Below are 13,530 nucleotides of genomic sequence, written 5' to 3' on the forward strand. Positions count from 1 at the left end.
TTTACCATGCACAAAACATTTTATTGTTAATAAGGAATGGGGAGTTGGCATACATGGCAAAGTATCAGAAGTAGTACCAATGTCGTTATCGTCTTCTGTAAAGTCCAGCATTTCCTCACGTTCTTCATCTTGTATTGCTCCTAGATAATTGATATGAACGGATGGCTTTTTGGATTGACAATTGGATGCTAGATGTCCAGGTTGATGACATTTATAACAAACTATGGGTTTTTCTTTGGATACATTATTGGTAATGGCAGGAAGTTTAGGAATGTTGGATTTGATTGTGGAGATGGCTTAGGGTTTGGACTTGTGTTTGATGACAAGGCAGGTAGTCGTGTCCAAGATTTACGGAATGAAGATGGAAGAAAATGACTTTGATTGAATCTTCAAAAATTTGAATTGAATTGTTTGGAACCAAAGTTACCATTAGTTGGGAATTGTTGTGGTCGCTTATCTCATCCGCGAATTTTGTCTTTAGTGTCATGGGCCAAGGAAATTGCATCTTCAAGGGTTGTTAGCTTGAACATATTGACTTCCGCATAGAAATGTCCAAGGAAATTGCAAGTGTCATGGGCCAAGGAAATTGCATCTTCAAGGGTTGTTAGCTTGAACATATTGACTTCCACATAGAAATGTCTAAGTAGGCTAGACATAAACTTGCGTTTATGAGTTGCTTCAGGTACATCTTCGAGTATTCGTAGTTGCAATAGGGCATTCCAAAAACGTTCAGTGTATTGGGAAATAGGTTCGCGATCCCTTTGTTGTAGAAGATCCCATTGCTTGATTGCTTTTTCGTGGAATTGGGGAGGAAGGAAATTCTGCAAAAATTTCTTTTGGAAAGTTTCCCAAGTAGTGGGACAATCAACGCTTTTGTGGACCACAGTCCACCATAAGGATGCTCGGTCAACTAAATGGTTAGTGACACATTTAATTTTGTCTTTCTCAGCATATGTTTCTTCATGGAAATAATCATCAAATTGACTAATAAAAGCAAGGACAGTCTTTCCATTGCGTGATCCATTGAAAGTACGAAATTTGAAGTTTCTTTTACTTATCTTTGTTTCTTTGCGAATAGATAGGGCTTCAAGTGTTGCATCGATGGTACGTCGTATAAGATCTTCAGGTTGCGATCCATCTTGGTCGGTGGTAGATCGTTGCAGATTGGCCAATTGAGCTTGCAAAGCTTGTTGTGCTCTTCGTTGCTCTTGAAGCTACATCATAATCAAATCCAACTTTTGCTCCATTGTTGGTTCGGGTAAATCACCTTCAGCCATAAGATCGTCCATGTTTTGATTAGTCATCCTGCAAAATTCCAAAAGGCCTCACACACTCGAAACCTTGCTAGCGGGATGAGCGTAGCTTAAAGGCGGGTTTATTGACTGCCAAGAACACGCTGGTATGGACAGTTTGCCACGAGACTGACTGTAGAGCTCGATTGTTCCAGGAGCTCCGCCTTCGCGCGAGATGGTAAGCGATTGGAAGCTCTCGATCTCAGCTTCGCTCTGATACCAATGATGCACAGATTGGACGCCATATGCGTGTGTAGTGAGCGTCAGAAGGTCCCAAGAACAAAAGAACTCTACTTTTTGCACAAAAAACAATGAAGAAAGCTTGCATGATATGAATAAGAGACCAATTGGGTGCAATCTCCTCCCATGCCTTGTGTGAGCGCTCCACAAAGCATGTATTTTAAATATTATTCATCTTCAAGCTCAAGAAATAGCCCAATTTACAATTAGCACGCTTTAGCTTTTGTGTTTGCTTTTGTGCCACTAAAGAATTAAAGCTATTGGGCGCCCAAGAAGTCAGGCGGTACCCAAATACAATGTCCAATACAAATATTTAAATCGTGCGCCCATGCACATACAAAATAATAAATAAATATCAAGCGCTTTAGTAAATAAGCGCGACAAAATATAGGTGCCATACCTAAGATACACGCCCATTAAAAATCGATGATAATTTGAATATATGCTATCCTCCAATGCTTCCCACTGCCACCGCTGCTTGCTCTACACATCAACTGAAGCATTCACAATTGTTAGAAAAATAATACAATTAAACCGACAAAAGTGAATACCTAGCAGTCTTCAGCTACAAAAATAAATTGGTTAGAAATCAATCCTAACCTTAATTTATTATAAGTGCGCACTCTAAACTCATAAACGTTTATTAATTTAAATATGTATTTTACGAAATTACCCGCTATGGAATCACCCACTTACACATTAAATTAACAAAACACCCGAAAAGGATAGGCGCCCCCATCGACTTTTCGCACAAAGAATCCACCTTGTGTATGAACCCCGGTAATAAAATTTTACGGAATCCACCACAAAACCTCACGGAATCCACCGTGGAATATGTCTCCTGGCGTCAGGACTATCGATTCTAGCAGCTCAAACCATGGAGTTAGTGTGGTCCGCATCCATGATAGGAGGTTTGAATAGCAATAATTATTTGCTCTCAATATGTTCTTCTATGTAGGAACACTTTAAGGGTGTGGTTGAAGGAGAGGAATCCATGGTCATGATGTGCTTTTGTAGGGCATTTGTGATAGGCATTGAGATTCAACTATTTCCAACTTCTATGAGTAGTGATTGAGTATACTTGACATTGACATCAGTGTTTTTCCCATGTGCATCCAACATTTGGTGAGTGTTGGAGTATCCATGGTGTGTTCTTTGTCATTGTTTGTAGTTATTATGATGCTATAGGTTTTTGGAAAAACCTTATACTCTAGTATGTGACATGGTGGGGGTTCTTAGAGGCTTGTATGCCTACATCATTCTACATTCTATTGTATCGATCATTCATGATCTACAAGAGTATATTAGTCTACTACATCTAATGCGTTTTAGACACATCATTTAGTATACATTTGAGTGCCTACCAGGTAGTTGGGTGGAGGATTTGTTCCATGGTCTTGTGTCTTGTCCAAAGACTTCTCTATATGCTTTGGTCCACTATCAATTATTGCTTCGCATAATCTTGCATCCTTGGAGAGAGGGAGATGGGAGACAATACTACTGGTCATAATTGTGCTAGGTACCTTGTTGCTATTGTATTCAACTGTGTATCTGTGCTTCATTTTATGGATTCCATCGCTTGTATGTTTCTGAGTTCTCATGTTCATCCTTTTTGTCAATGTTCATGCTTTTGATCATTTGTGTGTTCTCATAAGATGATGACGAAGAAGAGAATAATAGAATAAGAGGATTGTCTTCATCAAAGAGCATCATTCGAATGTATCTCATTAATGCATCTCTCTCTCTCTCTCTCTCTCATGTGTTCTCATAAAATGGAGCTTGGGAGCTAGGATTAAAGCATCTTTCACAAATTTTTTGGAGGACCAAAAAGGAGCTCCACAAGAAGACAAAGTAGGATGAGTGATGCCTTATACACATAGTGATCTAAAATCCAAAGCAAAAACCGCTAAAAAAATTTAAAGATATTTAATAACAACAACAACAACCAAATTTAGACTAACTTCTATTCCGAATAAGCCATAGCCTATTAGGCTGGCAGGCCTTTTAACCAACAAAAAGTGAACGGCACTTTGACTTTATATGGTGAGGCGTATCATGAGGCGTATCATGAGACAACGGAATTTGATTAGCACGTGCGGACGTTGGGGTCACGGGACTATGCAATCGAGGATGGCCAATGGCCGGCAACCAGCCTTCGAATGAACTGACTGACAGGTATTCTCTTCCCTTCTCTTACTCGCATCACGCGATACAATGCAAACAAAGCCAGCTCTATCAGATTCTCTGTAACTCGCGTCAGGCCCGCTGCTGCCTGACTCACATCGGCTTCAATCATTCGGTTCCCTGGCTGCACCTGCTGCTGCTAATCGCGATATTAAACCAGGTAAACTCTCTGTTCAAACCAGGAGAATTCTTAGACTGTCTAGATCGTGAATCGACAGGAAAACATCCACCCATGAAATCTTGGTCAATGATTCACACATTATACAAAACCAGTCCATGTTTTCCCTCCCTTTCCCCAATTCAACCAAAGATGTCCATCTGACATCTCTCACCGCGTCTTTCCAATGACTTGATGTGGTAAAAGACCAGCTTTACGCGATTCAGGGAAGGCGCACTAACAAATCGATGCTTTGAGAGTCTTTGTCAGCATATTTTCCTTCAGATCATAGTTTCTACCCTTCACTGATCAGCTTATAAGCATTAGTGGTGCATGCAACAAACCAGGGAAGTCCCAATAGCAGTTTTGGCTTCAGGTAATAGCTTCCTTTCTTTTTTGGACCCACCTTGCAGCCTCTTGTCTATGGAAGGGGATGACACTTGATTGCATTACTTGTGATGTAGGTGTCATATTCTAGATGAATTTGCTGAGGCTGGGCATTTTACATGGGCAATAAAATATCAAGGCGTCGTCCAATTATTGATGAAAGCTTGACCAAGCCACAAGGTCTCTACGAGCACAAAGATGTTGATGCTAAGAAATTGCGCCGGCTAATATTGGATGCAAAGCTTGCACCTTGCTATCCAGGAAGCGAGGACCAGCTCGCAGACTTGGATGAATGTCCAATATGTTTTTTGGTAATGTTACTGTGTGCACTATTTGAAGTATCTATTTGAACACCCTCAGTGTTCATGCTTTGTTGCTGGAAACGGCAGCTTTCTGGCACTGAAGACGATTTCTTGATTATTCTATATATTTTTGGGTGTTGTAATAACAAGGTGTCTATGGTGTTTGTTGGAAATGACATTGTATAACATGTCGTGGTTTTATTTTATTATTTAGCCATCTGATTTTTAAAGTTGCATTTCACAAAGGTACCAGTTCTTGACTATTGTGCCCCATATGTTTTGTTTGATGTCTTATACATATTGAAAACAAATTGTAGGGGAGGAAGTGGTTCTAAGAACTTGTGTGATAGATTTAAAGGCTACCTTTCTCCATTTCATAATTCATTCAGACATGCATACTGCATCTTGTTGGAGTGAGGAAGGCTGGGAGCACTTTGGTGTTGGAGTGAGGAAGGCTGGGAGCACTTTGGAGTTCATGTCTTCTTGTTCTTTTGTCCATTTCTCTGTGTCTACAGCAGCTTCATGTCTTTGCTTCTGTTGCTCCACATTCATCTGAAATAAGGATTGTGTGATCGGTCTCTACGATCAAGGTGATACATTCTGAGAACACTATTTGCTCTTTATGTGGCTTGCTGCAGAAAATGGGTTTGGTGTTGTTTGCCATCTGAAATTAGTTTGGCATGGAATGCTGGCAACCAATTGGTTCCTAGACATCTCAGAAAGAGAGTGATAGAAAATTTTCCCTAACTAATAATGCCAAAGACACTTAGTGTTGGAAGGAGCTTTATCCTAGAGCTAATTCCATGAATCCTTATGAAACTCAGAGCCTTCAGTTGTTGGCTGAGACAAAAATTGTGGCATCAAATAGAGGCCAATAGGTTATATGTTGCCTTGGGCTATCACTAAACCAATAGTCTTGTCAATAGGCTCAACTATGGTCTTGGCATAAAAGACAACACTCCCCAAGAGGCAAAGCTAGTAGATGGAAAGAGGATTTACACCCAATTGGGGAACATGAAAAACATAATCTATGTAGTCAGATTCTAGCCCTAATGAGTGTCAAATGTGATTGTACCATGCAGTGAATCTTCAGCAAGGAGTTATTGCTGCATTGGATAGCTCCACCTACAGGCCTTCGTGAGATGGAACATATCTCAAATGGGAGTTATGTGATATTTAGCTCCACAATTGACCAAATATTAGTGAGAACTAAAGTCCACTGAAGGTCCTATTGATCAGTTAAACATCCTATTGGAGTTGAGAATAGCACTAACTATTGAAGCTTTTTGGAAGTTGCATGAGGCATGACATGTTAGATATGCTCAATGCTCCACCCTCATAAGGTGCCACCAATGATCCATGGTACTCTTAGTTGTAAGGTCCCCATTATAAGGAGAAGCCATGTGTGAGCCTGGCATTGGTTGGGTCCTGACTTCTATGTCAGATATAGTCTATGTGACTAGATGGCAAAAAGGTGACCTTTGTGGATCTAGTCTTTTTGTTAGATAGAGCAGTTATGTTGGTAGCAACTCGAGGCACAATGCATCAAGTTGCAGGGCGTGGGAGCTATCAATCCCTATTTTGGGATTTAGGAGTAGCAACCCAATGATAAAGGAAATATTCCCTAACTGACTAGTGATCGGATATGTTGACTAGACTACCTTCCCAAGCTATAAAAGGAAGACCCCTCCAAAGTCATCATCAATCTATCTTTTACCCAGTTAAAGTTCTTCTAGCTAGTCTTATAGCTCTTTGCTTATCCTTTGTCTAGATTGCCATCTAAGCTTCACAATGGAAGTGCACAGGTGGACAAAGCCATCTTTGTATCAGTTTGTTTGGAATTAAAGAAGTTTGTGTTATTCTTATATTTATTGTGTATTCTTTACTCCTTGATCATATTTTGTTTGTTGTGCCGTGTAATTTTTCACAGGGTATCAGAGCTTAGGGGACTCTAAGGAGTAATGAGTACACGAGAGACAAGGGCTTCAATAGCAAAGAGAAGCAATGTCGTTTGATGCATCAGGTAGTAGTGCTGCTGTGCTGACAATTTAAACATTAAGGATTCATTCACCAATCTTGTAGTGAAGGCAAGCTAGATGGTACAAACTACACTTTGTGGAAGTTTAAAATTACAACTATCTTTGATTCTTATGAGCTTCTGGAGATGGTGTTGGGCATTGACTTAGAACCACAATCTACCCCTAACCCATAGAATTCAAGTGTTATGATTCCTTAAAATGCAGATTTTCTACGGGCTTGGAAATGAAGGAATGTAAATGCATTGTGTGCTTTGGTTGCAAGCTATTTTGACAGTGCTTTGACCTTGATTCAGCATATACAACCAAGGCATTAGAGGCTTGGAATATATTGAGTAAATATAAATGCGAAAGTAAACAAGGATTCAAAACCTAGAGAATCAACTAGCAACGGAGAAGTTTACTGAAGGAGAAACATTTGAAGTATTCATTACTCGGATCAAGAATCTATGTGATTAGATGACTGACACTAGGATATAAAAGTCTAGCTTGGAGATAGCTCGAAGGTGTCTTTGGATTTATCTGCCAAAGTTTGATGGAATAATAACTGTCCTAAACACTTAAGAGATGAGACTCCAAGCTTTGATGTTTGAGAAATTTTGTCTACTACTGATGGAGGAGAAGTTGTGGCTTAAAGCCCGAGAAGGAAGCAATAGTGGAGATATTGCATTCTCCACCAAGGCAAAAGGCAAAGGTGGTTTCTCTACCAATGGTAACAAAAAGAAAGAGTGATAAGAAAAAGTTTCAAGGAGAGTATTTCTACTGTAAGAATAGCAAGGTAGCCTCTAAGATAGTGGAAAGGAGCAAATGCAGTAATGAATGATGCTGGATAGATAAAGGAGAGAGAAAACCAACAAACTTAGCCAGCGATGATGGCGTGTCACACTGATGGCAACAAAATGCAGGTTTGGTGATGTGGGAAGGCTAATGACAGCAAAAACGGAGGTATCATAATGTGGCAATCCATACAGTAGCAGCGGATCATAAACGTAGCAGTCGCCAACTATAGATGATGTGGTTGATTAACAAATGTAGCAGAAGTTGATGTAGACTGCGAAATGGAGGCTAGAAACAAGTGCTGGATAGATGGAGACAATGTTGGGCAGCTTTGGCTAAGATATCCTCCACAAATAGGGTGTGGGCAGCAAAGCTAGATCATCTGAAACTTGCAAAAATGAGATTGGGACCGAATGGAGGGTAGCATGTCTATTCATAGAAAGTTTTGGGTCCTTAACAGTCTAGAATCTCTTCCTGTTTTAACTCTCTCGAACCGTCCCCATTTTAGGATTTTTACAATAAATAAGCATTTTTGGGACTGTTCAAGAGGCTAATCAGCATGCAATGCATATTTTAGCTCAATATCCCCTCTCATGCCCAAAAACTGAGCTACAAAGGAAGGCTAACCCAAAGTGTGTGCATTGGTGTCTCAACACCCCCTCTCAGGTCTAAAAACTAAGCTAGAAAGAAAGGCCAACCCAAAGTGTGTGTGTTTTGGTTTTTATCCTAAATGGCGGTGTCGCTAAGAGCATCGCAAAAAGCATAACTAAAAGCATTGCTATTTGTGTTGATCTTTGTGATGCTAATAGTGACTCATTTTGTGATGCTATTTGTGTCGTAGATAGCGATACCAATAACGACGGTGTTTTGAGAAAAAAAATAGGGCCCAAAAACCAAAGCATGGCATTTTTAGTACAACAAAACAAGAGAGAGAGAGAGAGAGAGAGAGAGAGAGAGAGAGAGAGAGAGAGAGAGAGAGAGAGAGAGAAATGAAATGATATATTAACGTCTACAAAAGGCCAAAATGACCTATGAGACTATGAGTTACAATCATATGTATGATGGTACAACTGTCTGGGAAAAATATGTAGCACAAAGAAAAATAAGAAAGGAAACTAACTATGGCTATGTGTAAAACATAGAGCTTTATCTAGTAACAATGAGCTCCAAATGGTACAATCTCATGTGGGTATGGAGGGCTTAGCTCTAGCCCGAGCAATAATCCCTTGTATTTGCCTATGGAGGTGTCGTTGGTGTTTGTGTCGAGACCTAGGACGTCTGGATCGGCTAAGCGAAACGGCTCGATCAATCAGTACTCCTTGTCTGTGTGTGGACTCTAGCGGTGAGAGAGGCTCTCATGTGGACTGTGGCTGTAACTGTATTGAAGTCTTCTGGGTCTCCTTTGCAAAGAAGTTTGTGAGCTGCCTCTGTGAAGGGCCTCGGTGTCCTGGAGCAGCTGTACTCTTGAGGCGCATGTTAGGAAGCCGTCGTATCTCGAGATGAAAGAGGCCAAGGCATTGCTGATCGGTAAAATCCATGACTCTGGATAGTGGTCCAAATTTGTCTCTAAAGAGACAGTGGAAATGACCACGGACCTCATAATACGCTGGGCAGCGGCAAATATAATGCTCCTCTGTCTCAAGCTCTAATTGGCATATTTGGCATATGCACTCCTCTGGTGGGATGGATCTATATCTGCCAGTCTCAATCTCTAGCTGATGTGAGGAGGTGCGCAATTGACCAATAGTACATCTGATCCCATGGGAAAGGTGGGTGTCCATGTATCTCGGGCGAACAATAAATCCATCATTTGTAGTATGGAGGAAATGCTCGTGGTAGAAAGCCATATTTGTCCCTAGCTCCTGCCCTGGCATCAACCATGTTTGCATGATATCCAACTGGGTGAGATCCAAAAATAAGGAAGAAAAAAATAGGGAAAGCAAGGGGGGAGAGAGAAATATAGAGAGATGAAAGAGTCGGACCCAAGACCTTCACAAAACAAGCAAGCTAACCCTACCATTATCGGGTGTTGATGATGAAGGAATGAACTTAGGGTGGGTGAATCAAATATGATGGTATGTGGAGAGGCAAAAAAGATGTGTGGATAGCAAGCTGGACAAGCTAAGTAAGCAAGGGAGATTGCCTTAGAGATTGCCATGTGCAATGCTACGAATATGCTGGATCTAGAGTTGACCACTCCAAAGATTGAAAAGAGATAAATGTACATATGCATGTTAACACGAATAGAAGCACCCTCTCTCCATCAAGTTGAAGTAAGGAAGGGCGTACCCAAGCCGATCCTGGGTAGAATATATTGCAACACCGGCCGATTGATCACTTTGGTAAATATGTTTGCATAGTTGTTAGATGATGGCACAAACTCTAGGTGTATACTGCCTAGCTCAACTTGCTCTCTGGTAAAGTGGAAGTGAACTCGCACATGTCGTGTCTATAGTGTGATGATTGGATTGCCCGCAAGGGCAATGGCACTTTGGTTGTTGTGATAGATAATGGTAGAAGAGTCGCACGGGAAATGAAGTGCCGCCAATAGACTCCTTAAGTAGATGGCCTCAGTGATATCATCGGGTAACACCTGATAGTAAGCCTCGATTGTGAAAATTGCTACCGTCTTGACCAAAAAATGGGAGTTGTGCCCAAGGTAAAGAGATAGCATAGTCACTATGGGAATGTTATGTGTTGGGGTCTCTTGCGCAATCTGAATCAGTGTAACCTTGCAAACGTAAACGAGAAGCATAAGTCAGGCCATAAACATAGGTACACCGAACATACTCAAAACACGTAGACAAGCAATCCAATGTGACATACAAGGTGTGTTGGAATACTGACTAAGGAGGTTGATTAAGTAAGCTAAATCTGGCCTAGTATGAATCTACCAAATAAGTTTTCCTACTACAAATCTATAGGTGTACTCATCACGTCTTAGGGCATCTTTAGACAACTGGATAGTGGGATCAAGTGGTGTGGTTACAGGCTGTGTCTGATTGGAGTAATACTATTCCACTAGATGAAGAGTGTACTTTTGCTGAGACATGAAAATTCAATCCTCAGAACAAACTACTTCCATCCCCAAGAAATAAGAGAACAAACCAAGGTTTGGCATCTCAAAAGTGGCACAATGCTTGGCCTTAATTTTTGCTATAGTAGCAAAATTAGAGCTAGTAATCACCCAACACATCATCAACATAAAGCAGGATATTGCTGACCCCCTCTGAAGTGATACATACATATAAGTTCGGGTCATAAGGAGTCAAATGGTATCCGTGAGTTCGAAGAAATCTGTTGGAACCAAGATCATGGTCCTTGCTTTAGCCTATAAAGAGCTTTCCGCAAGCGAAAGACCTTATCTTTCCGGTTAGCAAAAGAAAAACCAGGTGGTTGCTCCACATAGACATTCTTCTCGAGATAACCATTTAGAAAGGCACGTTTGATGTTCATGTGATAGATTGGCGACCATGGTAAGCGGTGAGCATAACTAACAAATGGAATGAAGTCATCCGCTAGTAGGAGCAAAGGTTTCTTCATAGTCAATGCCTTGCTTTTGTTGAAACCCTTGCACTACAAGGCAAGTCTTGTATTTATCTAAAGTTCCATAAGCTTTTAGCTTTGTTCAAAAAATTTACTTCATCCGGATGACTTTCTTGTGGCTGGGATGGTCCATTAGGATCCAAGTCTCATTTTGGTCAATACATTCTAGCTCCTTTTCCATGGCTTCTCACCATTAGGGGTGTTGAAGAGCCTTTTGCCAACTATTCGGCTTAGAATGCTCTATGTAATGAACTGTAAACTATGTGAAATATGTGAAAGCACCCAAGAAGCAAAATATGTGAAAGCATGTGATTTATGCTTGAGAAAGTGAATCCGCATGTATCTAGAGAAATGGTTCTCAATTTTAAAAAAAAGTGTGCCATTCAGGGTGACAGTGGGCGTCGGTCCACAAAGATCAACGTGAGTCAATCTCAGAGAGGAGCCTTAGCTCTATGGGTGGAATGCTGAGAAAATGGGGTACGGTGTTGTTTCCCAAGTTGATATGCTTTATAGATATCTCAAGATAGCTTTAGGCATGAAAGGCCCTTCACCATTTGTCAACGTGATAGCTCATAAAGAGAATCATACGCGAGATGTCCTAAGCAAAATGCCGGAGATGCTCAATGTTCGTTGACTCCCGTGCAATGGGTAAAGCTTCGAAGTGATGGAACTCAGAGCCCTTGGCTATTGGCTTGGAAAGAAATTGAGTCATGTGGTATAGGCCACTAGGCCGTGCTTCACCGCGAGCAATCATTGAACCAGTTTGAGAGTCAAGGACCTCGATTATGGTCATTGTTAAGAAGACATCTTGTCCCAACCGGCAAAGCTGCTAGACTGATAACAAGTTTACCCCAAGCTGGGGAACATAGTATATATCATCCAATGTGGCACGATCCGGGCCCTAGTAAGTGGCAAAATTGAACCGACGGAGAGCTTGAATCTTGACCAAGGAGTTGTTCCCAACTTGGACTCTCCCGGCTGGATGGGCTTGGGAGATGAAAATGTCCTCTATGGGGGTCATATAATGAGTAGCTCCACTGTCCACAATCCAAGGAGTAGTTGAAGTATATGGCTGTGATGAGTAGGCCTCTGCAATCACCTCATCGGGAGACAATTCCCAATTGTGGACTAGACTCATACCCTCAAATGTCTATATGGAGATGATATGGGCCTCTACATGTTAGACAAGCCCTTTGGTGTTGAGAACGTTGTCGACTGTTATGGTTGACCAGTGGCAGTGTGAGTTTGACCTCTCCACTACCCTTGAGATCGGTTGCCACCACCCTGCTTCGCCTGCTAGGGTTTGGAACTTTGGTTTTGGTTGTGTGCCCTTGAGCGTTTGATGGACACTTGTCATCAAAATGGCCAGCCTTTTGACAATGTTTATAATACCAATTTTTCTTTGATAGTTTTGCCACCCGGTTTTGAGAGATGATTGGGTATTGCCTTGGGTCTCGCTAGTTGGATTTTGAGTTTGAGTGGAATTTTGAGTTTTCTTGCCCTTCCCTTGCTGCCCCTTTAGGGAAGAAGCAACAAGAGCCCCCTCTACAGGAGATGGCCCAAGAAACTGATCGAAGAGCCGAGTGTAACATAGTAGTTGACACTCAAACTCATAGAGCATAGGCATATCGGGCTTTTAGATCACCTATTGCACAAAGTTGAAATACTTTCTTGGTAACTTGTTTAGGAACAATGTGACCTAGTCATCAAGAGACTTAAGAGCCCCTGTAGTGGAGAATTCAGGGGGGAGTCATTGATACTCAGCCAACTAGACCTTTAGGTCATCCCCAATGGTGATTTTGAAGTTTTGAAGCTCATGGTCCAAGTTGATGCGACGAGTCCTATCCCGAGCTACATAGTGGTCAGTCAAGTGTTTCCAATGCTCGGATGCTAAGTCAAAGTGCTGAAGCTAGGAATGAAACTTAGGTAAAATACCTTGCATCATCTCAACAATAGCGGAGTGTTCTTCCTAGCCTTCCATGAGCAAGCATCCTCGTATGAAACAAGTGCGGGATTAGGTTGGGATTCCAAACCTTGCATAAGATTCCATAGGTTTTGTGAGTCAAGGACATGTCTCATCAGATTTGACCAAGTAGTATAGTTAGACCCATTAAAACAAGTCTTATCATTAAATGCATGCTTGACTGATAAGGATGAAGAACCATGAGGTGTCTGAGAAGATGGATAATGATAGTGTAAGATGATGGAGGTGGAGGTAAAGAAATAGGAGGAGGAGGTGGATAGGTAGAAATAGGCTATGGGTGTCCAATGAGTGTTGATTGATGCGAAGGCATTCAAACATGAATGTTTCCATAAGGTGTCGCTAGATGTGGAGGCATTGGACAGGTAAGCCCTATCCAAATGTCGGTTGGGGCACTACAGAATGTGCAAGTGGTCCACTAGGTAAAGCCATAGAGGCGAATAGTGGTACCAAATGCTCAACACTCGAAGTTGGCCCTATGGTGGGACAGACCGAAAAAGGTTGTGTTTGGGAGGACGAGCCGCCATCACGGATACACCACCTGGATAAGAGAAATGAGAGTTCGTAAAGGCAGTACTAAGTGTGAGGAACCCCCTAGTGTGATGTGTGCAGTGTAATGAGGTGCACT

At 41.5% G+C, this 13,530-nt stretch overlaps 1 protein-coding gene across 13 annotated transcripts in view; it reads left to right on the forward strand.

Annotated features, from left to right (window-relative positions):
• Positions 1–3,562: 3,562 nt before the first annotated feature.
• Positions 3,563–13,530, forward strand: part of LOC148036846 (E3 ubiquitin-protein ligase DA2L-like) — a 60,948-nt gene continuing 50,980 nt past the window's right edge. Inside the window, exons 1-4 of one of the 13 annotated variants that reach the window (XM_087675748.1) lie at positions 3,563–3,707; positions 3,793–3,876; positions 4,081–4,249; positions 4,338–4,571. In XM_087675748.1, the coding sequence (XP_087531874.1) occupies positions 4,380–4,571 (192 nt within the window). In that variant the 5' untranslated portion in view covers positions 3,563–3,707; positions 3,793–3,876; positions 4,081–4,249; positions 4,338–4,379. Of the gene's footprint in view, positions 4,250–4,337; positions 4,572–6,492; positions 6,586–13,530 lie in introns of those variants that run through there. The other 12 variants (XM_087675749.1, XM_087675752.1, XM_087675753.1 and 9 more) reach the window with 12 other exon arrangements.

The sequence above is a fragment of the Lygodium microphyllum genome, chromosome 4 (genome assembly GCF_053477565.2).
Source record: "Lygodium microphyllum isolate KBCC chromosome 4, Lygodium_microphyllum_v1.1.10, whole genome shotgun sequence".
Taxonomy (NCBI): domain Eukaryota; kingdom Viridiplantae; phylum Streptophyta; class Polypodiopsida; order Schizaeales; family Lygodiaceae; genus Lygodium; species Lygodium microphyllum.